Source organism: Crocodylus siamensis, chromosome 5 (assembly GCF_052110815.1).
Source record: "Crocodylus siamensis isolate JL-2025a chromosome 5, ASM5211081v1, whole genome shotgun sequence".
NCBI classification, from domain to species: Eukaryota; Metazoa; Chordata; order Crocodylia; family Crocodylidae; genus Crocodylus; species Crocodylus siamensis.
In genome coordinates this window covers 39,276,963-39,304,251 of record NC_143399.1, presented here as the reverse complement: position 1 = coordinate 39,304,251, position 27,289 = coordinate 39,276,963, and the positions used below count along the sequence as shown (strand labels likewise).

Below are 27,289 nucleotides of genomic sequence, written 5' to 3'. Positions count from 1 at the left end.
GGATAGGTGGCGGTTGGGGGATGAAGGGGGCTGAGACTAGGTGGGGTTGAAGCTTGGGAGTGTGTGTGTGGGGGGGGAATGTTGAGTTATGGGGTGGAATCTGGGGAGCCAGTAGGGGCAGTTGGCTTTCAGGGGGTCAGCATTTAGGGGGCATGGGTTACCCTCCCTGGGGGTGGCATGTTCCAGTGCTGGAAAGCAGGAGGAAATGCTGTGGGGTGCAGGGGGCCAGGGCTGTGCAGTGCTGGGGGCAGATGAACTATGATGACATCAACTATGATGAGATTATCGCGGAGGGGTCAAAACGGGCGGGTGCGGAAGCACCGAAGAATTAATGTCTCTCCTCCGCCACAACCGCTAGAACTACATCTCCCGCAAGCCCCGTCCACCCGCAAGGTATTGTGGGATGGGAATGTGAAGGGGCTTGCTTCTGTCCTGCACCAGCCCACAACCTGTCCCATGGTGCCTGGCGCGCGGCCGCGGTGCGCGTTGGAACACGCAGTCCGGACATCCCCAATTCCCTCCTTGCACCGCGCGCCATCGCGCTGCCTCCTGGGAAGCGTAGTCCGCCGCCCCTAGGCCCCTGAGTCACTGCTGGTGGCAGGCGGACTGCATCTCCCAGCCTGCCCCGCACCGCGCCCGGACTGCCAGCTCGCCCCCCCGCTGCGGGGCAGGCTGGGAGCTGTAGTCTGAACCCCAGCCCTGCCCGGCCCGGCGCCAAGGGGTGGGCGGGGAGCGGTACTACCGCTCCCGTCGGCCCCTGCGGCGCCACAGCTAAGCCCCGCCCGCCGCCGCCGCCGCGGCCGAGCCCGAGCCCGAGCCCGAGCAGGGCGAGCGGGGTAAGATGGCGGCGGGGGCGGCCGGGCTGGGCCGGCGGCTCCCTTTGTACTAGGAGGGCAGGAGGGGCCCGGGTGGACGCCCCCGAGCGGGGCCTACTTAGCAGGTAATGGCTGGGGCGGGGCCAAGTGGGGGGGGGGGAGGGGGTTGGAGAGGGGAGCGGGGGGGGTGGGGAGGAGCTGGGGACCAGAAGGGGGAGGAGCCAAGGCGTGGCGGTGGGGCAGGACCAAGTGGGGGGAGGGTCCAGCTGGGGCGTGGGGTGCAGTGGGGCCATCATGGTGGGGAGGAGGCAGCTTGAGGGGGAGGGGACAGCTGGGGAGTGAGGGGCATTATGCAGAGGGGAAGGGTAACTTGGGGGTAGAGGGAGCGGCAGTGGGGGGTTGCTGGGGAAGGGGGTTGCACAGACCTTGTGGGGGCTGGGGGAATATTGGGCAGTGAAGGAGGGCTGGGGGGGCAAAGAAAGATGGGTGATGTCCAGCAGGGGGACAACAGGATCAGTGTGTCCAAAGTGCAATGTGGGGGGCTGCCTGGGGCCAGGGACAGCAGTTCAGGCATGGGTGCTGGGCTGGGATGCAGGAAGTAGGATGCATGGAGAGGGAGGCTGATACCAGGCTCGCTCTCCAAGACATGGGGTCCCCCTGACACTACCAGGCTCACAGGACCTGGCTGGGCACAAAGGCCGTGGGAACTGCCACATGGCCATCCTCTTGCATGCTGAGAGTCTCACAGCTCTGGAGGGTGGGTATTGCCTCCCCTAGTGTCACCCACCAGCTCCATCTTGTTAGCCCCTGGCTGGTGAACTAACAGCAAAGGATGTGGGACAGGAAGGGATTAATTGCTGCACCCTTTCAGGAGTTGGCTGGCCCTGGCTGGGCCTCAGGTGCAACAGTGGTTGGGGGGCATTGGGGTGTGGCAGGGCTGAGCTAACAAGGGCTTGTGGGTTGAGAGTGAAGGACACTGGCAGGGGGCTGCAAGTTGGGAGAGAGGGTCACTGACAGGGAACTTGTCAGATGTAACTCGTGTATCTGAGGGACTGGTTATCGCCAATAATCACTTTCAGCACTGGAAGACTGGGACAGCCAGGGCACCTGGGTTCTCACCTGACTCTGGGAGTGGAGTGTGGGGGTGCTACCAGGCTGTGGGGGAAGGGGTCGTGCTAAGAGCCAGGACTCCTTGGTAGAGTGAACATAATGGTTTGGTCACTGATGACCTTGTGTGTTCCAGTCCTGGCACTGACTCTTCTCCCCGTCCTGCAGGCTCCACTCCATCCTGCTGCCATGGAAGAGGAGGAGAATTCCCCTCCCCCCACACGAGAGGACCCAGCCGGGGGCAATGAGGAGCAGGGGCACCCTGCTAGTGCCCCCTCGGACCGGGAGCTAAGCCAGCCAGGTCCCCTCTGCCCTGGCCAGGTCATAATGGTAAGGTCCTTGTTGCCCATCGGCTGCTAGGAGCTGAACTGGGGGGAGGTCCTGACTGATCTAAGCACCCGTTGCTCCCTCGCATTCCCTTGGGTCTGGTCTCCTGGGTTTGCTCCTGAGCAGTGCTGTGGGGAAAGCCAAGATCCCCTTTGAGGACCTGCCAGCACTGGTTTCATCTGAGTGCCTTCGTCTCTCTGCAGAAGGCCATACAGCAAGTGGTGAGCTCCAGCTTCCAGGGCAAATGGCAGGACCAGGCCAGTAAGAAAGGTATCTTCTGGGACCTTACCTCAGGGCTGGTAGAGGATAGGATCAAGAGGAGGGGGAGCCTAGTTGTGCTGCTGCCTTGGGTAGGAGGTGGGCAGAGCCCTTTAGATCAACCCCTGCCTACACCCCCCCCCCAACATTAGCCAGCCCTGAGGGGACATGGAGTAGCCCAGTGCCAAGGTGACACCAAACTTTCTTGCAGATCTTAAGAGAAAGAGGCTGAGCCGAAAGAAACGGTGTCGGAGCCCCCGAATGGAGGGGCCCAGCGCACCCACAGGGGGCAGCACGGATCCTACAGTGAGTGGGCTTGCTTCCAGGCACCTGGTAGCCCTGACCCCTTAGTCTGGGGTTTGTACCATGGGGAAAAAGCATCCTAGCATCCCATCTCACTTGGAGTCTGGGGTCGGGGGTAGCTGTGGGGCCATGAGTAGGTGATGGGAGAGGAGGGGGTCACACAGAGGCTGGGTGTTGTGGGGGAGGTGCTGGGGGAATATGGGGGGAGCAGTGTAAGAAGTGTGGGGAGGGTGGGGGTAAATGTGGGGACGAGGAAGGGGATAAAGATGGGGTGTGATGCAGGGGAAAAGGGAGGATGAGTCTTGGGACTACATATCTCAGCATGCCCTGCTCCTTACCAGTGGGGTGAGTTTGGGTCATATGTCCCAACATGCCCTGCTCTCCTGTATAGGGATCTGTTCTCATCAGGACTAGCTGTCCTAGCGTCCCTTGTTCCTCCCACCGGAGTTAGCCATCCATGGAGCCTTGGCATGCCTTGGTCTGTCATTCAGAGGGCTGGGAGAGCCACAGGAGATCTGTGCCCAGTTCTCTCCATTCTGCATGTGTGGCCTATGCATCCCAGCATGTACTGCAACCCCAGCTTTCATTGCTCTGTTCCCCAGCTGAGTGCTAGGGCCTCCTGCGGGCTGGGAACTGTAGAACTTTGCTCCCCAACATGGCTGCAAGGGCCCAACGAGGCTGTGGCTGGCCTCGTCTCAGCCTGGTCCTGCATCCCCCAGGTTCCTGAGGTACCTGTCCCTGACCTGCTCTCCAGCATAGCTAGAGACTTGGACTATCTGAAGCAAAAGTGGATCCCTTTCCTGCAGAAACCCCTGCCTCTGGCAGCTGCTGAACAGTTCCTGGGCACTCCGGCCATCAAGTAAGCAACCCCCCATCCTCTGCTCCCAGCAACCGTTCAGGGAGTGGAGCAGGATGCCTGGTTTCCATCCTAGCACTGGAAGAGGAGTGGGGTTTAGTGGTTTAGAGCCGGGAGAGCTGGGAGCCAGGACACATGGGTTTTCCCAGAGCTGGGATAGGGAGTGGAGTCTACTGGGTTGGAGCAGTGTGAGGTTAGGAGCTAGGACTACTGGATTCTGCTGCTCCAGGAGGGGTGTGGGATCTGTTGCAATAGAGCAGGAAAAGGCTGGGACTCAATAGAATGCTGGGTTGTCCTCGTAAAAGGCAGGGCAGGAAGAGGTGTCTTGGGGGTCCCCTGGGGAAGAAGAATTTGACAGGCATGTCCCAAGAAGGTGCTGGGGACCCTGGAGATTCCCAATGCTGACCCTGCTCCATCAGGGGCTGCCTGGTGCTCTGACCGGGCTCTTCTCCTGGCAGCAGGGACGAGGCCCTGGAGGAGGTAGAGCTGGTGGCCGAGGTGCGTGTGGGGGGCATGGCGTCTGCGTCAGGTTTCTTCAGGAGAGAGAGACCCTGGAGAATACAGAAATCAGGTAAATGCAGGGTGTGGGGTCCTCCTCCCCTCCCCGCCCCCATCTGGGGGGGCCATGGTCCTGCCCCTGCCCCAAGGAATGGGGCATCAGTTGGTTCACTAGTCAACAGATGGGGCAGTGGGGAGGGAAGGATAAAGGGATTTTAGTGCTGAGATATTCCTCCCCACGGGGTTGGGTGATGGGTAGGTGGGGTCCCACATCTCCACTGACACCTTGCTCTTCACTCTTTCTATAGCCTGCCTCCTGGGATCCACAGCACCATACTGGATGGGAGCCAGGACTCCCCCAGATGCCCCAGCCTTGCCCTCGGACTGCCCCAGCCCCCTCCCCTTAGACCTTAAGTCACTGCACAGGACTCACTGGGGCGTGGCCTTCCAGGTGGCCCCATCCCCCGACGTGGGCAGGACTCAGCACCCTGGTGGTCCCTGCAGTGTGACCCTGGGCACCGGCGCAGGTGTCTCCACCGGGCAGCAGAGACCCCAGGCCCCAGCAGGCAGGGATACAGAGACCCAACGCTCGCAGCCACCCCCTGCCAATACCTTGGAGAAGGCCGACTCGAGTTCCTCTTCTTCCTCATGCTCTTCGTCATCCTCATCCTCTTCCTCCCAGCAGGCGGCACCCCCCAGTGGTGGGGGCAGCCACCCTTGCCCACTTCGCTCCCCAGACCTGGATATTTATGACCCCTTTCACCCCACTGACGAGGACAACCCCGGCGGGGACTTTGCCTATGGGGACTCCCCCAGTAAGGAGGCGGAGGAGCGGCAGGACCAAAAATACGACCCCTTCGATCCCACGGGCTCCAACCCCAGCTCCTCCCGCAGCAGCCCATCCCCCGACGAGGAAGAGGAGGAGGAGGAGGAGGAGGAGGAGGAGACCTCTGCCCAGCCTGACATGTCCCACAGCATCAGCCGCATCTCGGAGACCCTAGCAGGCATCTATGATGAGAACAGCCTCAGCCAGGATTTCCCTGGCTCTGACAAAGGCCAGGAGGATGCGGAGCCCAGTGAGACAGGCAGTAGGGGGTCACGCCCTGACAAGGCCCCTGCTGAGCCCTCGGAGGAGAAGGAGCAGCCGCCTGGTGCTGACTCAACGCTGCCCGAGGAGGAAAATGGGTCTGAGCAGTCGGACACAGCCCCGGAGCCGCCCCCTGAACCACGGCGCCGTGTCTTTGTGGTGGACCTGGCCACCAAGAGCCGGTCAGAGGCTGAGGCCAACCCCAAGCTGGAAGGCAAAGTCTCACTGGAGGTGGTGACAGCTGGGAACCCCAAGGCACCAGCTCGGGGGGCCAGTGGGGAGAAGGCACCCAAGGGTGGGCGGCATCGGGGTGGGCGGCGCACATCACTGGAGTGGGGTGGCACCGAGGGCGATTCGGAGATTGAGGAAGGTGAGATTGTGCAGCCCGAGGATGAACGCTACAGCCCCATCCGCCTCTTCCGCAACCGGTGCCGGCCGGCAGAGCAGCGCCCTCTGCGGGTGCCGGAGGGTGACGACTTCCTGTCGCTGCATGCCGACTCAGATGGTGAGGGGGCCCTACAGGTGGACTTTGGGGAGAGCCAACCCGATCCCCGCTGGAAGGGTGCTGACTTAAGGCGCAAGATCCTAACCCAGCGGCGTGAGCGCTACCACCGCGACTCCCCTAAGCGTCCTGACTCCAAGTCCCACTCAGGCTCCAGCTCCGGCTCCCACAAAAAGGCCAAAAGGTCCCGGGAGCGCAAGGCAGCCAAGGCCAAGGAGCCACGCTCAGCTCCCTGGCCTGCCAAGAAGAAATCCAAGTCACGCTCCAAGTCCAAGGAGCGGCGGCGCTCCCGCTCCCGCCACCGGGGCTCTCGCTCCCGCTCTCGCCGGCGCTCCCGTTCCTGGTCACCCTCCATCAGCACCAGCCTGTCAGCCGTTGGCTCAGATCGGCGGAAGAGCAGCCGGAGGTCCAAGTCACGGGAGAAGCGCCGGGGCTGCAGGTCACGCTCAGGAAGCAGTGGGCGCCGGGCTCGGCACAAAGACAAACATCGGGCATCTGACAGCAGTGGCAAGAAGAAGAAGAAGCAGCGGTCACGTTCACGGGAGAAGAGGCCGTCCCACCGGACCTCACGGGACAAAGAGAGGGAAGTCCACCTGTTGGAGGAGCCCAAAGCAGAGAAGGTCTTGGTGGAGCGGAGACGAGACACACGCACTGTGGTGCCCCCGTCCATTCAGGACCTCAATGACACCGACCTCTTCACCATCAAGAGGACCATCACAGTCAACCGCCAAGAAGGGACACCTGAGCCGGCCAAGCGTGAGGTTCTCTATGACTCGGAAGGGCTGAGCTTTGAAGGCTGCTTTTCGGATCGCGAGCCCCCTGAGGGGCCTCGGCACACGAGCTCCAAGGGAGATGGAGGCCCAGTGGCCCGCAAAGACCGGCCAGAGGAAGAACCCAAGAGCAAGGCCCCCAAAGAGAAGGAGCGGAAGAGGGGGTACCTGGAGGAACGTCCTGGTGCCCGTGACAAGTACAAGAAGAAGTTCAAAGAAGGGCTAGGCCGGTCAGTACTGGAGCCCCCCAAGGTGGAGAAGGAGAAGCTACGAGGGGAGCGGGACAAAGGGGCCAGGAAGCCCAAAGCCAGCCACAAGGAGAGCAGCAAGGGTGGCTCAGCCCGTAAGGTCAAGCTCCAGTCCAAAGTGGCTGTTCTGATCCGAGAGGGTGTGAGTAGCACCACGGCTTCTGTTAAGGAGGTGGGCTCCATCGGCGTCAAGTTCAGCCGGGACAAGGAGAGCCGCTCACCTTTCCTGAAGCCCGAGGAGAAGGTAGTGGTGGTGGACGCCAAGGCTGGCACCGTCAAGATGGAGCCAGCTGATGCCAAGGAACCCGGCACCAAGGTCAAGAAGACCAAGGGGCTAAAGGCCAAGACAGGGCTGAAGAAGCTGAAGGCAGCAGGTGGGAAGACCAAGGGGGCCTCAGAGGCCAAGAAGAAGAAGAAGGTGAAACCCAAGAGCTCCCTCAAGAAGTCCAAGGCGGACAGCTGCAGCCAGGGTGCAGGCAGCCCCCTTCTCCAGGCCAAGGAGGAGCCAGCCTGGTCAGGCTCGGAGAAGTCGGGCACCACAGGCAAGCCACCCAGTCCACCCCCCAGCAAGCCTCCGCCCGCCTCCACTGAGCAGGAACTGACGCCCGACTCTCAGACAGTGGACAGCAGCTGCAAGACGCCTGATGTCTCCTTCCTGCCTGAGGAGGGGGCGGCTGCAGCTGTTGTGGTCGGCGAGGCCCAGAGGGTACCTGCACCAGGAGAGCCTGAAGCTGACAGCCGCACAGAGCCTAAAGAGGAGCCTGGGCGTGCCCTGCCCCCTACGCCTGCCCCTGTAGCCTGGAACCTGCAGGGTGGTGTGGACTGTGCCACCAGTGGTGTGCTGGCACGTAGGTGACGGGGGGGCAGGGGGATCCTGCACTAGGAGGTTAGGTGACGGGGTGGCAGGGGGATCCTGCACTAGGAGGTTGTGGATGCTGGTACTTGGGTGGGGCTGGGCCTGGGGGCCCTGGAAGATGTTGGTACATTAAATGATCTGAGGGGGCTGGTGCTAGGAGCCTGTGGGCCTGGAGACCAGGGGGTTAAGGGATGCTGATGTAGCTGGCTGCAGGGGGTGGAGGCATGTAGGTGACTGCAGGGCTATAGGGTTACCAGGAAAAGTGGTGCTGATGCTGTTGGGGAGACCTAACAGTGTCCAAAGGCAAAGGAAGGGGTGGGCAGCCCTCGCAGAGGGAGTATGGACGGGTGCATGCCCTGTGTGTTTTTGTTTGCTTATGACCCTCATCCTCAGTTCTGGGTATCCCATTTGTGGCTGGGGCTGCTGGACATGACATCAACCCTTCCTTCCTCTTGCCCAGTGACCGCCCTGCTCTTCAAGATGGAGGAGGCCAACCTGGCAAGCCGTGCCAAGGCCCAGGAGCTCATCCAGGCCACCAATCAGGTGGGGGGGTATCATGGATGGGGAGGGGGGCACTATGCTACAGGGACTTGTGGGGAGTAGGCACTTCCCCCATGCAGACCCCAGTTTGGCTGTAAGGGGCTCTGCACTGTCTTTTTTGTCTTCCATGGCATGGACCCAGGTGTCCGGGTCTCATTTCAGTCTGGGAGGGAGTTTGTTCTGGCCCCTTTGGGACTCCTGTGCTATTACTCAGGGGATCTCCTCCACCCGCACTTCCTGTCCTAAACCTAACTCTGTGGTTACCTGTATAATCTAGCCTAGCCCTCCCCACCCCAGGGGTGGCTGCATCTCAGTACCAGGCAGAGGATTGTATATATCTTGCCCATGGTGCTCCCTGCCCCAGAGGCAGCCTCCTCCTGGCACTGTGAGTCCCTCAGCAGATCTCATAACCCTGTTCTCCCCCTTACAGATCCTGAGCCATGCCAAGCCCTCAAGCTCCCTGGGAAGTGCCCAGGTACAAGTGCCCCCAGTCCATCCACCTGCTCCGCATCCACCTGCCCCCTACCTGCTGCACAGCTCCCTGCCCCTGGTGGGCTGCAGTTCAGCCCCCTCGACCCCCACGGGACTCCCAGGCACTGTGGGGCAGGCCTCAGCTGGAGTCAGCACTGGGCCCCTCTTCAGCGGTCCCTCCAGTGCCGAGCTGAGCAAGCGGGATGGCAGCACCAGCTCCGACGGGCGTGGGGACACTGATAAGGTAAGGGAGCTTCAGGACATAGGATAGGGGTAGGCCTGTGCCTGGCAGAAGACAGGGAGCTAATTGGGGGAGGCTCTGCCCAGGACAGGGCATGAGGAAGCTGGGGGCATGGTGGAGAGTATGGAATGGTTTGGGAAGCCATGAGGGCCAGTGCAACGATATGGAGGGAGGTATAGGATGGCTGTGCCCAGGCACAGGGCTACTAGAAAACCAGTGAAGTAGTGCCCAAGCACCTGTGGCATAAGCACAAGATGATGGAGGAGCTGGAGTACAGTCCTGGTACGGTGGGGGGCATGGGGCTTATGGCTAGGGGGCTGACAGAGGCTGGCATATAGGTGACCAGGGTATGCTGGCACATTAGATGAGGGTGTGGGGGCTTGAGGGCTGAGAGATACTGATATTTAGGTGACTGGAGGGGGTAGGGGCACTGAAGGTACCAGCACATAGGTGACTGGGGGATATAGGTGGGAGTGGGTGTCAGCAGTACCTGGCATGGGGCGAAGAGAGCAGTATGTGTGTGCATGTGTGTTGGCAGAGCTGGGCATAACAGGAAAGGCAGTACCAGAGCTGAGGAGATGGGTTTGGTTTGAGTGACTTGAGATTGGACCAAAAAACAGGGATTGGACAGATTCTTGGAGAAAAGGGGCATCAGTAGCTATTGATCATGGGCGGGGCCTCTGAATCAGCACTTCCTAGACCTGAAGGCAGCAAGTGAGAGAGGAACAGTGGGAAAAACTCTGGTTGTACCCAGTTCACTCTCTTTCAACATCCAGTCTCTGCCCCTGTGTGACAGACCTATTTAAAGTGCCATACGCTTGGGCCCATCACAAAACACTATAAGCCACCTTTAATAAGGGAGGCCACTGGGGATACATCAGCTAATTTCTAGGGACAAATGAAAAAGACAAGAAGGGGAGTGTGAGGGCATAGGTTAATAATAAGCAGGGATCCTGGTTTTCTCTGATTTTAAAAAAATCCCCAATTTTTGGTTTAAAAAAAGTAACCGCAAATCCACATTTTTCTGTGATTTAAAAGAAACATCACTACTGTGCGTGTGTGTGTGTGTGTGTAGTGGTGTTTCATTTTAGTCATGGAAAAATGTGGATTTGGGGTTACCTTTTTTTAAATCAAAGATTGGGGATTTTTTAATTGGAGAAAACCAGGATCCCTGATAACAAGGGATTTGGAAGGGGACACTGATCAGAGGACACCAGCCAGTGCACACTGCCCCCTGAATGAGGAGGGAGCCTGTGGACACTGACCAGTGAAACTGCTCAGAGACATGAGCAGAGCGGTAATAGGAAAATAGCTTGGTCTTGTAGATGGGCCAGAGCCAGGAGGAGGTTGGTTAGGGAATCCTGGAGCTTGGTGGTGCCATGGATGGGGAGTGCATACAAAAAAAAAAGTGCAGGGGAAATTTCAGCCAGGACCTGAGCAGGAGGTTCTGGAGGAGGTTGAAAGGTGGTGCAACCTAGTGTACTCAAGGTAGGCATGCAGCATAGTCACTTTTTGTTGGCAAAAGGGCATGGTTCAGGGGTGTCCATAAAATGTGCAAAATACACACGCTTGGGGGTGGTTCCATGAAGGTCCCAGCAGTGGGACCTTCCAGTGACTCATGGGATCAGGGTGGAATAGACTTGTCTATGGGGGACCCTCACTCCTGTTCTCACCTAGGGTGTCCCTTTACTTTTTGTCAGGCTGCGACATGAGGAGAAGGTAATGGATTGTTCAGGGCATGAGTGTGTAGAGCTGGTGGTGATGGGCTGTTTGGAGGCAGATTGGCTTGGCATCTCCCAGCCTACTAAGATGGTAGAGCCTTTTGGCCTGCCAAAGCAGCAGCCTCACAGCTAGCTCCTGAGGACTGGAGGATACTTGAGGGCAGGAACTGCCTTCATGCAGGATCTGGTCGATATATGCAAGGGTAGTGGGCAGCAAGGTAGCCTTTGCCTCCTGGAGTAAGCAGCAGAGAGCACACAGCATGGGCAGCTCCATGCACCTGTCCAGTGCATGGAGGGATCTGCCCACCCCTGCTTGGCATAATCTAGGAGGTCTCTGATATGATTGAATGTTGGCTAGGACCATCCTCTGGCTGCACCTCCAGGACACCTCCATCACTGGCACCCTCAGCTTGGGGTTTTTCAGCAGGGGCTTGGTGAGGAGGTCAGTGCCTTGGGCAATCATCCTGGGGACCTGGAGGTGGAGACCAGCCTCCAGACCCTGAGGAGGTCCTGGTAGAAATCTGGCAGCTCTTCCAGGTACTGCTTGGGGAGACCTCACAGGTAGAAGAGCTGCTGGTCATATTGTAACCCTTGGAGGTAGTGGAGGAAAGTACAGTCATCAGGCCCTGCATCACTGGCTACCAGCACTAGACACAAGCCTCTGCAGGGCCTGAAGGTGGAAGATGTGGACCTGGCTGTGGAGGCAGACCAGGCCCTGCCTGCAAGGGGAGGCTTAGGACACCTGCAGAGACCCAGTGCCATCCCAGCCAGAAAAACCCAGCACCCATCTCTGGAGACTGGTCAGGAGCTCCAGAGGCATGACCAGGGTGTTGAAATGTGCCAGAGCATGGACAGAACCAGATGGTTGATGACTAGCATTCTCCCACAAAGGGAGAGAGACTGTCAGGCCTACCATGCCTGCAGCTGCTCAGACACCCTGACCTCTAGCTGGTGCCAGTTCTCCAGTAGGAAGAGGTCACTGGGGACAAATAGACCCCCAGACAAGCAGCAAGCCTGCACTCCACTGGATGTTTGAAGCACAGGTGGGAGCAAGCCCACCTGCACCCATGTCAAGCAATGGCAGGCCAGAGCTCTTGACCAGTTGACCCAGGCAGAGGAGGCCACCAAGTAGATGGATTGGCAGGCCTCCACCTGCACCAGGTAGCCCATGTCCTGGATAGTGAGGAGCATGTATCATGAGCTGACAGGATCACCTCATGGCTGGCTCCTTGAGCACCAAGTCCCTACCCACTTGTGCAGGAGGAGAGGAATGGCTCAAAGATGCTGTAGAGCTGGCCTGATAGCAGACAACCTTGACACACTCCCTGCCCAAATAGGATGAACTCTTGTCAGTGCATCCAGTTGAGTCTTGACCATGCACTCTGAGGAGGCATACAGCACCTGGAGAAACCACACAAATCATGGCCAAAGCCAAGCATGCCTGTGAGGACTCATGAGTCACCTTGTCAAATGCCTTCCCCTGGTCAAGGGACAGGAGGGCAAATGACAGGCCATCCCTGTGAGTAAGCTTAAGACATCCCATACCAGGTACAGCTTTTTGAAGATGGAAAACCCTAGAACTGTGTACATCTAGTCAACTGTGGATGAATCATGTCCACCTGCGCAGACCTCCAGGCACAGCAAGATGCTTTCACTATGACCTTATAGTCCATACAGAGGAGTGAGACTGGACCCCAGTTCCTCAGGTCATGGGGGTCCCCCTTCTTGAGCAGTAGGGTCAGGACAGCCCTCCTGCATACAACAGGGGGAGCTCCCTCATCCCTCTCAGACTCAGCCCTGACTGCAGTGAGGTCAGGGCTGAGGACATCCCAGAAAGTGTGGTAGAACTCCATAGTCAGCCCATCAATGCCTGGCACTTTGTTGGTAGGCATCAGGTAGTGGGCATCTGAGAGCTAGGCCAGGGTGAAAGGACCCTCTAGCTGAGGACCTTCTAGTCACCCACACTGACCTGTGGCAGTCCATCCCACAGGACCTGGTAGACATTGGCATCAGATCAGATTGGCAAGAAAAGCACTGCACAGAAAATCCTTACTCTTTCTTGCATCTCACTGGGATCTGTGAGTGCCATCCTCTGCCAAGAGGCAAGAAATATACTTCTTGGCATCCTTCCTCTTCTCCAGCGTGTAGAAGAAGCAGGATGCCCTGGTCCATCTCTCAGAGTAGCTGGGCACATGAGCAAATAAATGCACCACTGTCACAGTAGTCAGTCCAGAGCTTGGAGCTCTTCCTACCTGTCCCAACACTCTCCACAGAAGGATAGGTCATCTGGATCAGCAGCCAGGCACCTCTCCAACTCTAGCACTTCCCACTCAAGCTTTTCTCTCGCTGCCTCCCACTGTCAGGTGTGCCCCCAGGTGTACAGCATGGCGACCAGTACTGCCTGATGTACACCTTCCCATGTCCACCTCTGGCCAAGATAAAGGCCTGCCACTGTCCACAACAGGCCAGTCAGAACTCCTAGAAGGAAGCCACAAAGTCCGATTCCTCCCTCAGGCTATTATTGAAGTGCCAGTAGGATGCAGCATGACCCAAACATCTACTAGATGCTGGTTGCTGAAGGGGGTCAGTCTAGCGCCAGAGGCATGGACTTGGGTGGTGTTTAGCATGGATATGTAGATTCGGTCCAACTGGGAGTGGCATCAGGTGCGATATCTTGTGTTGTGTCAGGATTGATAGTAATTTTGCCAAGAGGTTAGTCAGTGGATTTGTAGGGGATGCTACCTCAAGGTCCCTTCCAGCCAACATCTCTATGATTTGTTCTTCCTCTTTATAAACCCTTTAGTTTCTCAGTTATTTTATGGGAGAAATCCTGATTTCTAGGCAAATTAATCACCTGGGCATGCCCATTCATCAAAGGGGGTGGGGGATACTAATGGACTTGCACAATACCATGGTGTGTGTCTGGGAGCATCCAGACACCCCAGTATTTGGTCCCAGTGGGGCCTTGGGTCTCAGAACTGCATCCCCATGGCATAGGGTCAAGGCCGTGTTTCCTGAGATGGAGGGCCCAAGTCTGGGCAGTGGAGAGGAGTCACCCACACCCCCCAGCAAGCTGACCACTGTCTCCCTTTCCTTGCTCCCCAGTACCTGAAGAAGCTGCACACACAGGAGAGAGCAGTGGAAGAGGTGAAGCTGGCCATCAAGCCCTACTACCAGAAGAAGGAAATCACCAAGGATGAGTACAAGGACATCCTGCGCAAGGCTGTGCACAAGGTAGGGCCTGGGGAGCAAGAGGCTGTGGGTCAGGAGTAAGGGGCATCAGCAAGGCTGGAGACAGGGAGTTGCTGGTTGAAAGTGAGGGGCACTGACAGAGCTGGGGAGATAGGCAGCTGTGGGTTGGGAATGAGGGCTCAAGGGGACAGGGGGCTGCAGGTTGGGATGGAGGGGCATGGCAGGGCTGGGGATTCAGGGGCCTATGGGTCAGGAGGGAGGGGCACTGGGGAGCTGGGCTTAGAGGGTTGAGGGGAGCACTGCAGGACGGCTGAGGGTCAGGAGTTCAGGGGACCAGGAGGGCTGGTGAGAACCGAAGACTTGGGTATAGGGTTGGCAGCTGCTGGGTGAGAGACGCACATCAGCAGAGCTGGTAGGGCATATAGAGAGATGTTAGCTGGAGTGAGGTATCCCCATCTCCTCCCCATTCACCACCCCCTGCTCCAGATCTGCCACAGCCGCAGCGGCGAGATCAACCCAGTGAAGGTGAACAACCTGGTGAAGGCCTATGTGCAGCGCTACAAATACTTCCGGAAACATGGGCGGCGCATGGAGGATGAGCCAGGGGGCCCCAAGGACCTCGGGGCACTGGACAAGGTCCCCCTGCCCATGCCCCCCCTCTGAGCCCACACCCGGCTCCCGCCACTTCAACGTCCCTTATGCAACCACAGGACCCTCCCCATTCCCCCTCAGCCTGGATATATTGGTAAGGGGAGTGGGGGCTGAGATTCCTGCCCTGTTCTCTGGAACTCTGAGCAGCAGGGGCTCTCCATCTAGTTTTTGGGTCTCCCCTGGTGTTGGGGGGCACTTAGTCTCCCCCCCCCCTCCCCCCCAACGAAAAGGTTTGGAGCAAGAATAATTTTACTCTGTAAATATGTCTGGGCAGGATGGAGGGGGAGGGATGCCCTGGCTTTGGGGGACCCCCCAGCCCCTCAGTTGTGAGGAGGGCTGATTTCTGGGGAGGGGGTAGGCCCCTCCCCTTCATGTTTTATTCATTTTAGCATGGTTTTATTTGAAGCTTCCCTTCCCAAGGGTGGGGGGGTAAGGAGGGAAGTGTGTGTGGGGGAAGGAGCTTCCATTCCCTTGCCACCTCCCCCAGGACTGTGCTCAAAGTAGGGGGCAGGGATGAGCCCTCCTCTGCACCCCACTAGCAGCTGGTAACACCCCCATTTCTGTACAACCCTCCCCCTTTCCAGCCCCTGTCTGTCTCCTCATAAAATGTTAGCCACTTGTCTTGGGCTCTGTCTCTGCTTATTGGCAGGGCTTTCCCCAGCCTTAGGTGGTGGGTCAGGGGGATTGTTTCCTGGTTCCCCATGCCCAGCCAGGGGGACCTCTTCTCCAGTCACAGCTGGGGTGTACCCAGTGGGGGGTTGTGCTGTTCCTCAGATGCTTCCCAGGGAACAGCATCCATCTGTGCTGGTCTTTAGTCTTCCATTTAATCTACAGATGGAGAGATGAGTGTAGTTCAGGGAGCCAGGACTCCTGGGTCCTTTCCCAGCTCTGGCAGGGGAGTGACAGCCTGGTGGGTTAGATGAATAGGGGGAGCCAGGACTCCTGGGTTTTTATTTGAGGCTTGGAGGAGGAACATGCAACAGAACAGTTTCATCTCCATTCTTTGTCTGCAGTCTGGCTGTGCCTGACCCATGGGGAGAAGGTCTTTGTCCCTCTTGCCCTCCACCCCCCACAGTGGACTGGACTTGCTTCTCAGGGTCCTGGGGGATCTCACCCCATTCCAGTGTGGTCAAGGGGAGGAGGGGTTGTTGGATATTCTGGCCCTGTATATCTGTCTGTCTTCTTGCCAGGGCAAGAAGGCCCATGGCTTTCTCAGACAGAAGGCAGGGTTTGGAGGGTGTCCTGGGCTTTGTCCAGTGGGGTGGGGGGAGAGTTGGCCTGTCTGTGTCCATCCACCTGTAAGGCAAGGTGATTTTGGTCCCTGAGTCTGTCCAGCTCTGGTAGTGGGGGCAGTGGGGTATAGCTACATCAGTCTAGCTCCTGGAAGTTGGGAAGCAGCGGTCTGCCTAAGCGTGGGGCTGTCCGTACATCCAGGCAGGAGATGGTTGTCCATGCAGCTGTCTATCCAGGCAGGGGGTGGGAGCTGTCTGTCCAAGCAGAGGGTGGGAATGGTCTGTTCAGGTGGGGGTGAGGGCTATCTGTCTGTCCAGCCTCGGGGTGGGGTGGAAGATGGTGGTTGTCTTATGCATCAGTATGTTCAAACTCAGGGCTAGGGTTTGTCTGCTGCCCGCCCATCCACGTGGGGGAGGGGCTGGAGCCCATCTGTCCATCCAGGCAGGGGTGGGGGCTGGCTCAGGGCTGGGTATCCATCACCTCCTCCCAGCTGCGCAGGGCCCCCAGCAGTCCCCCATCACCCAGCGAGTCTGAGATGCGCAGGTCCAGCTCCGAGCTACGCAGAGATGAGGCACCACCTGCCTGGCTCAGCTCGTGCAACTTCTGCAGGGCCACCAACACCACCTGCAACAAGGTAGGGTAGGGCAGGGCTGGGTCACTAGCTGGGTCAGGCTCCCAGGGCCCAGCTGACAGGTTTTGGAGATGTCTTGGTTCCCTCCCCACCCCACGCTCATCTGCAGGGTCCAGGCAGAGTGGGGAGAGGACATTTGGCGTCCCTGTCCCAACACTGACTTTCAGGGTCATTAGGGACAGGGTGATGGAGATGCTCACAGTTCCCCACCAGACTTGCCTGCAAGAGGCGGGGGGTCCTTACCTGCACCATGATAAGTTTCCGGTTCCAGGGCCGCTCGATATCTGGCCACTTCTCCCCCAGGCACAGCCACAGCTCATAGTCAGGGGACCTGCGCTGGCCCTCCATGAACCCAATCAGATCTGAGGGGGGATGAGGCAACCACTGGAGAGGGGAGGTAGCCACTGGTGCCCACCTCCCTGCCCTGCTCTCTCCCTGGTGGACCCCAGGGAGAGAAGGACTGAGGCCACTTTCCAACACCCCCCATTCATGGGATCGTAGGGCTGGAAGGGACCTTATGAGATCACATCTAGCCCAGCCCCCTGCTCATAAGAATATCAGCAGAGCCATATGGGGTCTTGTCTCCAAGTGGCAGAATGAGGTGCTAGACAGGGCATCAAATTGTACAGCTGTAGGGTGATCCCTATTCAGTACCCCCCCTGACTTCCACCATTTATTGGCTTAGGGGTGCCAAAGGAAGCACCTCCAACCATTCAGTTCAACAGCTGAGAAGAGATCTCATCCATGAGTCAGCTCAAACATCCATCTTGCTCAGTCCCCTGTCACGCAGCAGTAGAAAGCAGATGCTGAAAAGGCGTGAACTGGGTATGAGCAGGGTGCATTCCCCCACCCCACCCCCAACTGTTCCTCTCTCACTTGCAACCTCCAGCATTTAAGATTCAGGAAGGTCTGATTCAGAGGCCATGCCCCTCCCTCCCACACTCAATAGTTACAGATGTCTCTTTCCTCCAAGAAAGTGTCCAATCCCTTCTTGACTGGCTAAACTATCAGTGTCCACAGCCTCTGGTGGCATCAAGTTCCACACTTCAATTATCCACTCCCTTTTAACCCTGGCTCTGCTCTGTCTCCACCACCTCCTGCAACAATGAATTCCACAAGTTAACGATGCCTTGCAGGAAATAAAAGTACTGTCTCTTAGTTCTAAATCTATCACCTACTAAGTTGCCCTCCAGTCAGTGCTCTGGGATTTAGTGAACAACAGTTCCCTGTGCACTGGGTCCACACCCTTTGTGGTTTTTATAGACATCTATTGTATACCCCCTGACTCCCTAACCTTCTCCTTTCCAGAATTAAGGGTTCCTTCATTAGTCTCTCCTGATATGACAACTGCTCCAGGCCCCCAATCATTTTGGTTGCTCAAGGCAGGATCACACCGGACTAAACCATCCCAACCAAGTATCTGTCTAACCTGCTCTTGAGAGCTTCTGGGGATGGAGATGTCACAACCTCTCTAGGCAGCTTGTCCTAATGCTTGACCACCCTGCGAGTCAGAAAGTAACTCATCAACCTGAATCCCCCCTGCTGCACCCTGAGGCCATTGCTCCTAGTCCTCTAGCAGCTGCAGAGAAAAGCCCATCTCCATCCTCTCTGTCATTGTCCTTTAGGTATTTGAAGACTGTGATCAAACCCCCACCAGCCTTCTCTTCTCCTGACTAACCCCAGTTCTTTCAGCCTTTCCCCATCAGTACTGCCTCCTAGGCCCCCCATCATGTTTGCTGCACTAGACTCTTTCCAATCTGCCCGCATCTTTCTTGAAGCACAGGGTGCAGAGTTGGGCGCTTTGCTCCAAGGGAGGCCTCCTGGGTGTGGAACAGAGTGGAAGGCTTGCTTCCCTTTTCCTTTGATGTGCAAGTGACCCTTCTTTGGGTTTTCTTTAGGATAAGAGCACACTGATGGCTCTTATTCAGCTTATGGTTCACTGTCAGTGCCTGGTCCTTCTCTGCAGTGCCCCCAGCCTCCATTTGTGTATGTTACAGTTCCATCTCAAGTGCAGCACTGGGCACTGGTCCTTGTTGAATTTCCTCCTGCTAATCTTCAACTGTTGCCAGTGGATCCCAGGCAATAGGTGCGGCACAGAGCCAGGGAAACAGAAAGAAGTGATGGGGGGGTGGCAGCAGGCCCCAGGGACTAGTGTGGGGGCCAGGCCTGAGACCCAATTCCAGCATGTATGGAATGGTGCTAAGTCCACGGGGACTCAATGCTTATTGAAGGGGGTGGTTGGTGCCAGGCCCCTCCCCCCAACCAATCCAACCACCTAGGGGCAGTGCCAAGCCCCTGGAAGCCAATCCCAGCTCATGGGAGAAGTGGGTGGCACCAAGACCCAGGGACCATTCCTGGTGTGTGGGGGCAGGAGGCAGAGGGAGTGATGCCAGGACCCCAGGGACCAATCCCAACACGCAGACAGTACCAGGTACCTGGAGATCAATCTCCATGCATAGGTGCAGAAGAGGCTCCTGTGGAGCAAGCCTAGTGCACCACAAGAGGTCGGAGGAGGTGGGACCAGGCCCCTAGACCCCAATCTGGGTATGCAAAGGTCTCTGGGCTGCACATAGCCCATGGGCTATATGCTTGATGCCCCAGGTGGTTTTGGATGGTCACCCCACCCCAGCGTCTGCAGCCCCACCAGCCCACTTCAGTGTCAGCCACACAGTGCCACCTCCCTCCAGCCTGGGGTCTATCCACCCCCCCCCCCTGCCAAACACCTTCCTTGGGACCCCACATCCCCACTGTACCTTGGATGAACTCAGGTAGGCTGTAGAGTGGCGTGAAGCTGTCCTTGGGGATCTCCCCACCAAGTGCTCCAGGTGCAGGCGTTGCTGTGCGCCCCCAGAAGGCATGGCAGCGCCCCAGCCGGCAGCCCCCCAGGATACGCCCCTCAGTCCGCAGCAGCACGCCGGGGCCCAGCACCTGGAGCAAGCGCCCCGTGTAGCTGGCCTGCATCCTGTCAGGCAGGGACTCTGGGTCAGGTAGCACCACATCCGTCAGCTCCGGGGCAGGGCTGGGGCCAGACTGGGGGAACACCAGACGCAGCCCCTGGGAACTGGACACCAGCGTATGCAGGACCCGGTGGCCCCGGTAGTACACAGTCACATCAAAATCTGTTACTGCAAAGGGTAGAGGAAGTGAGGTGGGGGGGGCATGTCCATGGACTACCCCACTTCACTAATTGCCCCTGGCCTTGCCCACCCCCAGAGGCACTGACCCTTTGAAGGGTCCCTTTCACCCCTCTAATCACCCAATACCTACTACTCCCCTGCCAAGGCCCCCCTGACCCTACACAACCCCCCACCCCTCCTTCAGCTGACCCCCCTGACCCCCCATAGATCCACTGATACCTCCCATGCTCTCCAAATCTACCAACCCCCCTTGAAAGTCCCCTTTGACCCTCCTGAACCTTTCCAGACCTACCGCTCCCTACCCCAGGCCCTCAAGACACACTTTACCCCCTCTGCCCCCCAGAAGCCCCTCAAATCCACTGCATGTCTCTGCAACTCCTCGCCTCTCACTGGCCCCCCTCCTGAGCTGCTCTGACCACCTCCACTGAACCCTAGAGCCCCTCAGATCCACTGACCCCCTGCCAAAGGTCACCAGACCTACTGCTAGTGATGGGGCAGCATGACCTGCCACTACCCCCCTTTGCACACACACAGTTCCAGTGCTGTAGGGCTCGGACTCCATGGACACCTACCCCATTGCTGGACCCAAGCTGCTGTGAGGGGGCACAGAGGGGGACCCCTGTGCTGGAGATCGGGCTGTAACAGTTGGGGATGAGCAGATCTGCCCCAAAGGACCCCCTGATCCTGAGGAAGAAGTGGGTGGCACCAGATCTTCTCTCAGTCACTCACCAAGCTCATTTGACCCCAGCAGCAGCCCTCCAGGGTTGGGGGCCGATAGTGGCTGCACCAGAGGAGGTTGGACCTCAGCCCCGCTCAGGACAGGCACTGCAGCATCCCCTGGGAAGTGAAGGGTGTTGACAGGCTGCAGGGAGCAGGGGGCTATGGGACAGGACTAAGAGGCACCAGCAGGGCTAAGGGTAGGCAGGGGGCTATGGGTCAGGACTGAGTGGCATGGGAAGGGCTGGGGCTAGGGCTGGGGCTGGGGCTGGGGGGAGCAGAGGGTTGCAGGTCAGGAGTGAGGGGCACCAGGAGGCCTGGGCAAGGGCACAGGCTGTTGATCTGCTTTACTTACCTACTGCCTCCCCAGGGCCAAGCAGTGAGAGATCTAGAGAAGAAATGTCTGGAACAGAGAAAGGTCAGAGGTTGGCAAGAGCATGGACAGGAGGCCCAGACGCCTGGGTTCTATCCCAGCTCTGGGAGGGGTCTGGGGGGGCTACAGCAAGGGTGGGGGGAGGGCTGGGAGCCCAGACACCTGGGTTCCAGACAGCCAAATGGTGTCTCTGGATGCTTCTGTGCCAGAGGCAGCTGGTGCTGAGTGGCATGGGCATGCTGTGCCCCTCACCAAGAGCCCAGTCTGTGCCCCCATGGCCCCTGGGAATCACTCACCCTCCTCTGGGCTGCAGAGGGTCAGCAACTGCACGTACTGCTCCAGGTCTGAGTCCTGGGGGGAGTGTAATTGGCTGCACCTTAGAAAAGGTTCTCCCCCCCCCCCACATCCAGATGAAGACCCTTTACCCTCTCCTCACTAGTCCCACCTGCCTCCTTCACGGACCCCACCCACCTACCTCCTCAAGCCCCTTCCCCAGGTGTTTCCTCCACCCTCAACTTCTTGAATGTCCTCCCGCCGCCCTACTTTCACCAGGCACCCACCGGGCTGCAGCCCTCCCCTAACAGTTGCTCCAGGGGTCCATCGAGTGTGTCAGCCCTCCCTTCCACCAGGGGGGCTTCATCTGCACCTGGGGAGGAGGGAGAGCTGAGCTTAGGAGCCAGAACCACAGGCTAGTGCCTCTCACTCCCAACCCATACCCCACTGCACCCCTGCCATACCCGGTGTCCCTCGCTCCCAACCCACAGCCCCCTGGCCCCCGCCCCAGCCCTGCTGGTGCTCCTCACTCCTGACCCGCAGCCCCCTGCCCCTCACCCCTGCAAGTGTCCCTCACTCCCAATCCTCAGCCCCACTCACCAGCCTGCACCCCCACAGGCAGGATCTCATAGACCTTGTGGGGATCGGTGGCATCAGAGCTGTTGTCCTCGACCACCTTGAACTCAGGTTTTCGGTTCAGGGCCGAGCGGAAATTCCTCTTCCAGACAGAGGGCACAGGGGCAGTACCTGCATGATAGCACCCACTGACAGTGGCCCAGTCCTGGAGAGGAAAGATGTGGCAGGGACAGCAGGGAGACTCCCAACTCACTGGTCCCTGCACCCAGCCCTGGGATCACCTGTAGCCCTGTCAGTGCCCCTCATGCAGCCCCCTGTCTCCCCCACCACCCCCAGCCCTGCCCACAGGGAAGATGCCTGCTAGAAAAGAACCCAGGTGTTCGGCATCCCAGCCCCTCCATGCCTAGGCAAGAGACTGAGAAGAAATGAGAGACTGTGTTGTGCCCTCACTCCCACCCAGCAGCCCCCAGGCCCCTCTGGCCCTGCCGATGCCTCTGTCTTCCAACCCACAGCCTCCTGGCCCCCCAGCCCTACCGGTGTCACTCATTCCCAACCCCCCAACCCTGCTGGTGCCCCTCAATGCCAAACCATAGCCCCCTGTCCCCCAAGGTCTTGTCAATGCCCCTTACTCCCAATTACAACCCTGGCAAGGGTAGCCCATGCAGGGAGTCAGGCAGCCTACCTGGAAGAGCTGGAAGTCTTCACGTGCGGCATCGTGGCGCAGCCCGTGCTTCCAGGGCACACGAAACCGGGTGCGCTCAGTGTTGAGCCAGCGCACACCCGGGTAGCACCCACTATCCAGCTGTTCCCGCAGCCACGGCACCAGCAGCGGTCGCTGGGACCCCATGGCAGCAGTGCCTGGAGGAGTGGGGCACAGTAGTCAAGGGAACAGGGGCTGCTCCCCACCTCCTTATCCCAACAGGGTGTGGCTGGGCCCAATCCTGGCAAGGCATCAAGCAGGGGCTTTGCCCCTCCAAGAAGTCCGGATCCCATCCCAGTGCTGGTTAGGGGTGGAGCAGGGGAATTCCCCCCTTCGGGGCACCAGGCCCAATCATAGCTGGGTGCAGGGCGGGATCCCCCGGGCCTTTTCCCACCGGGGCCCGGATCCCTTCCTCCCCTTATAAGAAGATCCTTGCCCCAGCCCCATACCTACCCAGCCCCACCAGGAAGCAGTTCCGAATCCTCGCCGGTGACGTCACATTCCGCAGGGTCACGTGTCCTCAAACCTTGTTGAAGTGTTTCTGGTTACCGCTGGAGCTGTCCTCCCAAGTTGGTGGTGGGGGTGGAACCCCCTGCTTGGGGATTCATCTTGAGGTGGGGGGTTTCTGACTTGGGCGGGTGAGGACCATGGCATAGGAGGGGCGATTGTGGGGCTATTGGAGCTAAGGGGAGTAGGTCACCCCCATAACACGGGACTTAGCCACACTGAGGGAGGACAACCCCCCTCCGGAGACCCCACAAAAATGGGGGTGGGGGCAGCCTCTGCCCCAGAGAGAGATGCGCCTCTATGCAAATGAGTTGTCAGATCCCACCCACCCCCTTATTTGCACAGAGCATTCCTGCCCACTCTCCCGGTTCCGCGAACCGGCAGAAAGTTACGGGGCGTGGTTTGGTTAGGCCCCGCCCCCTCCCATAGGCGTCCCCCCGGCTTGTCGGAGGAAGGGGTGGGGCGCATGCGCAGCGGCTAGATCCAGAAGTTTGAGTCCCCCGCCGAGTGTAGGGTGGAGCAGTGGTCCCGGCTGCTGCGAAGCTCCCCCGGGCAGGGTGAGGGGCGGCGGGGTTGGAGGGGGGTAGCTGGGTTAGGGACATTGCCCCCATGCACTGCCACCCCAGGCAAGGCTCCCAGCTCTGCCCCCCTAGGTGTTCCCGGACACCTGGGTTCTGTGGGTCTCTCCCAGGTGCTCCCGTACGGGGATACGGGTAACCCCCTGTGCTCCCCTGCTCAGCCCTGCCTTCTCCCCCCGGCACAGTCTGGGCCATGGCGGGGGCCCCAGCGCCCCCCCGTCCGCGGTGCCAAGTGCAGGCCGAGACCCGGCTGGTGCTGGAGGCATTTCTGCAGGGCCAGGGAGGCGCGGGGGCCCCTGGGCATGTGGGGCGCAGCTACCACGACCCCCAGCGCTATGCACACAGGTGAGGGGGCACAGGGGGGGCCTGGGGCTGGGGCTAGGAAACCTCGGGAGTCTTTAGAGAGCTGGGCACGGGCATGAGGGGCACAGGGGACTGTGGGGGGTGGAACTATGGTATAGGGGGCTCTCCATGGGCTGGGACCCTAAGGCATCTTGGTGGGGAGTGAGGGGGGCTCCGAGCGGATCTGCAGGGACGGGGGGGCATGGGAAGGGGAGTGGAGGAAGCCCTACAGGTGTCGAGGTATATGGGGTAGCTGGGGGGCACAGAGCTATGGGGGTGTATAGGGGTAGCTATGGGGCACAGGGCTATGGGGGACCCTAGAAGTATAGGGGTATATAGATGTAGAAGGGGATGGGAACAGGGCTCTGGGGGGAGCCCTAGAGGTATAGGAGTGTATAGGAATAGCTGCAGGGGTTATAGATTTATGGGGGGGGCCTGAGGTATGGGGGTGTATAAAGATAGTTGGGAGGACACAAAGATATGGAAGAACCCTAAAGGTGTGAAGGGCCTTAGGGCTAGTGCGTATGTATGGGGTAGCTGGGGGGCATAGGGATATGGGGTGCCCTAGAGGTATAGGGGTAGCTGGGGGGCACGGGGCTATGCGGATAGCTGGGCGTGTGGGGGTAGATGGGAGCACAGAACCATTGGGGCATGGAAAGGTAGCTGGGGGGCACAGGGCTATGGGGGTGTATGGGGTGGGGGGTACACAGTTGCAGGGTGTATAAGTGTAGCTGGTGAGCATGGGAATAGCTGGGAGAGGGAGTGTATGTGGGAGTGTGGGGTTGCCAGGCATGTCCATAGGGATGGAGGGGAGCTGGGAGGGGTCTCTGGGAAGCCTGGCCATGCCCATACCCCCCAGGCCCCTGCCAGAACAAGCCAGCCCCCCCAGGGGGCCCCTGCACTCTGGCTCCTGGACCCCCCTGCATGAGGACATCAACCAGGTGGAGGAGCGCAAGCACGGCTTCAAAACCAGCGTGAAGAAGCTGATGCAGCGTCGGGCCAGTCCCCGTCGCAGCCCCCCTGGCCCCTTGCCTGCCCGTGGAGACTCCCTCAAGAGACAGGAGGAGGGGGGGCGCCATTGGTACGCCCGTTCCTTCTCCTTCAAGGGGTTGCTGCGGAGGAAGGGCCCGGCCCAAGAGGAGCTGGATCCCCTTCCCGCCCCATCCCCTTCATCACTGCGCCCCACCTCCCTGCCTGTCACCCCCTGCTACTGCACAGACTTCCCCGCACTGGGACAGCAGGATCCCACGGCACACGGTAAGGGGCCCCAGAGGCACTGGCCAGGAGGAAACCCAGGTGTCCGAAGTCTCTATACCCTGTTCCTCTCAGAGTAGGGAGAAAACCCAGGCATCTGGGGAGTCCCTGGTGCCCTGATCAAACCCACTAGACCCAATGTGCTACCCAGAGCTAGGAGGGAACCCAGGCATCCTGGCTTCCAGCTTCCTTGCACTGGACCCCTCTGGAAGCTGGGAGAGAACCCAGGCATCCAAGCTCCCTTCCCCGCTTCCCAGTCTAATCCATCAGATTCCACTCATGCCCCAGAGCAGTGTCACGGCCCCCAGAGCCCCTACACTACATCATTGTACCTTCTGGGAGCGGGGGAAGAACCCTAGACACCCTGGCTACCAGCCCCAGCTCTATCCCACCAGACCCCGCTCACATCCCAGAGCTGGGAGAGGACCCCCATGCTCTTCAGCTGGTGGGAGAGTCCAGATGTCCTGGCCCACAGCCCCCTGCTCTAACCAGCTCTGTCTCCCAGGCCAGCTGCCGTGGGACCCTGCTCTCTATGCCCGGGCAGCCCAGAAGCTGGACAAACTGCTGAAGCAGCAACAGCAGCTAAATAGCCCTGGGAGCACTAACGGGGCTCCCTCCCCCAGGCTGGGGGCCAGGACCCCCAGTGTCCAGCTTGGCATCAGGCACTCAGGTAAGCTGCCACCTGGTATGGGCAGCAGGCTCCCTGCCCTCTGGGGGAGGCTGAGTGCTCACAGGCCTGTCTTTGCCTCCAGCCCCACCAGACCCCTCCTCGGAGACTGCCAATGAGCAGCACAGGGAGCAGGTGATCCAGAGACTCATCAGCCTCCTGGAAGAGCAGGCCGAGGACATCAATCAGGAAGTACTGGCCTGAGCCCCTGCACTTGTCAGCCAGGGCCTCTCACTCCTGACCTGCAGCCCCCTGTGCCCTCCCTGGTGCCCCTCCTGCCCCACAGACTGCCCCCACCCCATGCCACTCACTCCCAATCTCCACAAACCCAGCACAGGGCCCCTCCCCAGCCCTGTCGGTTTTCCCACACCTGCAGCCCCCTACTCCCCACAAGTCCTAAGAGCCACTATTATGCCCTCCCTGCAGTCCTTTTCCCTAGCCCTGCCAATTCCCCCACTCCTGACCCACAGCCCCCTTTGCCCTCCCCCAGTGCCTTTACTCTGGACCTGCAACCCCCTGCTCCCCATCTGCCCTGCCAGTGCCCCTCACTCCTAGCCTGCAGGACTTTGCCTCCTCCAGCCCCTCACTCCGGAACCATAGCCTCCTGCCCCCCCCCCAGCCCTGCTGATGCTATGACATTTCTCCTCACCTGCAGATGGAGGCAGACCCCTTGTTGCGCAGCACCCTGTCCCGCATGTCCTTCCGCAGCTTCTCCCAACTGGCCGAGGCCTTCACCGCCCGTGCACCCCCCACCAGCCCCAGCCCCCAGCTTGCACGCCTGGCACTCACTATGGAGCTGACCCGGAGGGTGGCCGGGATCAGCAACCATGCGGTGCAGACCCTCATGGGCTACAGCCTCCAGTACATGGAGCTCTTTGTGCCCTGGCTCCAGCAGCAGGGCGGCTGGGTAGGGGTGCCAGGCCAGCCTGGGGAGGGGGCTTTGCGATGGGGTGGGATTTGCATGGGGGACTGGTCAGGGATGGGAATTATGGGGGGAAGAGGGATCACCATGCCTAGGGAAGGGGCAGCTGGGTTGGGCTGGTGAGACCAGGGGACATGGGTTGAAGGGACACTCGGTCAGAGGGAATTGGGTGTGGGGGCCACGAGTTGGGGGGGAACTATGAACTAGGGGGCCAGGCTACAGTGGAAGGAATCTTAAGGCTATCTGTGGACCAGGCTGGGTGGGGGGAGGTTGGTCCATCTGGGCTGGGCCTCCCCGCTAGAAGCCTCCTCCCCACCCCACAGGAGAGCATCGTGGACCAGGATGAGCTCTTCGACCTCCAGCTTGACTAGTGGGAGGAGGCAGGCTGCAAGTTGGCGGGGCAGGGGCTGGCCATCCACCCCCCCCACCCCAGAAGATCCCATGATGGGGTGGCCCTTCTATCTGTGGGGGGCCCCCAGCATTCTCAGGGTATATCCAGCTGGAGGGGACCTCAAAACAGATACCTCCCCCCATCCCCTCCCCTGGGGCCATGGGAGGAGGGGCACTGTGACCTCTTATTAAACATTTTTAAAATATATTTAACAACGTTCTTGGTGCCTCTGGTCCCTTCTTGTCCCACCTCCAACCCCCCCATGGGGGGCAGCAGGGCAGATGCAGTCACTTCTGGGGAGGGAGTATTGTATTGGACCTCCCCCCCGGCCTGGGGCTGTGATGCGGCCACTTGGGGGGGGGACGGCAGGGGGTCCCCTGGAGAGGGGGGGCAGAGGGGTGGCGGAGGGAGAGCATGGAAGCATGGTGTTCGCTACCTACGGGGGGAGTGTGGGCGGGGCCTTAGGTGACAGGCATACTCTTGGACCTTTCAGAGTGGGGGGTCGGCCCCAGGCAAGGAGAGCGCCTAGCCGATTGGTTGCATCC

At 59.4% G+C, this 27,289-nt stretch overlaps 3 protein-coding genes across 9 annotated transcripts; 2 read left to right on the top strand and 1 right to left on the bottom strand.

Moving 5' to 3' along the window:
• Nucleotides 1-261: 261 nt before the first annotated feature.
• SCAF1 (SR-related CTD associated factor 1) lies at nt 262-15,063 on the top strand. Of its 5 annotated transcripts, none has more exons than XM_090047734.1 (11): nt 262-393; nt 2,091-2,252; nt 2,453-2,519; nt 2,719-2,813; nt 3,530-3,669; nt 4,128-4,237; nt 4,473-7,619; nt 8,088-8,170; nt 8,598-8,882; nt 13,706-13,834; nt 14,279-15,063. In XM_090047734.1, exons 1-11 carry the CDS (start codon nt 262-264, stop codon nt 14,453-14,455), a joined length of 4,527 nt encoding a protein of 1,508 aa, XP_089903860.1. In that variant the 3' UTR covers nt 14,456-15,063. The 5 variants fall into 5 exon arrangements, with proteins under 5 accessions (XP_089903860.1, XP_089903859.1, XP_089903862.1 ...); XM_090047733.1 differs by having other exon boundaries at nt 263-393; nt 4,125-4,237; XM_090047736.1 differs by lacking the exon at nt 262-393 and adding an exon at nt 776-940 and having other exon boundaries at nt 4,125-4,237.
• Nucleotides 15,064-15,365: 302 nt separating this feature from the next.
• On the bottom strand, nt 15,366-22,890 carry IRF3 (interferon regulatory factor 3). Of its 3 annotated transcripts, none has more exons than XM_090047738.1 (10): nt 22,537-22,890; nt 22,066-22,241; nt 21,408-21,588; nt 21,095-21,180; nt 20,831-20,885; nt 20,517-20,564; nt 20,174-20,281; nt 19,061-19,432; nt 16,551-16,669; nt 15,366-16,300 (listed from the first exon to the last, which is right to left on the bottom strand). In XM_090047738.1, the coding sequence occupies exons 2-10, from the start codon at nt 22,228-22,230 to the stop codon at nt 16,136-16,138; spliced, it is 1,299 nt and encodes a 432-aa protein (XP_089903864.1). In that variant the 5' UTR covers nt 22,231-22,241; nt 22,537-22,890; the 3' UTR covers nt 15,366-16,135. The 3 variants fall into 3 exon arrangements, with proteins under 3 accessions (XP_089903864.1, XP_089903865.1, XP_089903866.1); XM_090047739.1 differs by having other exon boundaries at nt 21,095-21,174; XM_090047740.1 differs by lacking the exon at nt 20,174-20,281.
• A 152-nt stretch (nt 22,891-23,042) lies between these two features.
• BCL2L12 (BCL2 like 12) lies at nt 23,043-26,956 on the top strand. Its single transcript, XM_090047741.1, has 7 exons — nt 23,043-23,147; nt 23,354-23,513; nt 24,370-24,767; nt 25,270-25,434; nt 25,517-25,623; nt 26,087-26,338; nt 26,677-26,956. Exons 2-7 carry the CDS (start codon nt 23,362-23,364, stop codon nt 26,722-26,724), a joined length of 1,122 nt encoding a protein of 373 aa, XP_089903867.1. The 5' UTR covers nt 23,043-23,147; nt 23,354-23,361; the 3' UTR covers nt 26,725-26,956.
• The last annotated feature ends 333 nt before the right edge of the window (nt 26,957-27,289 follow it).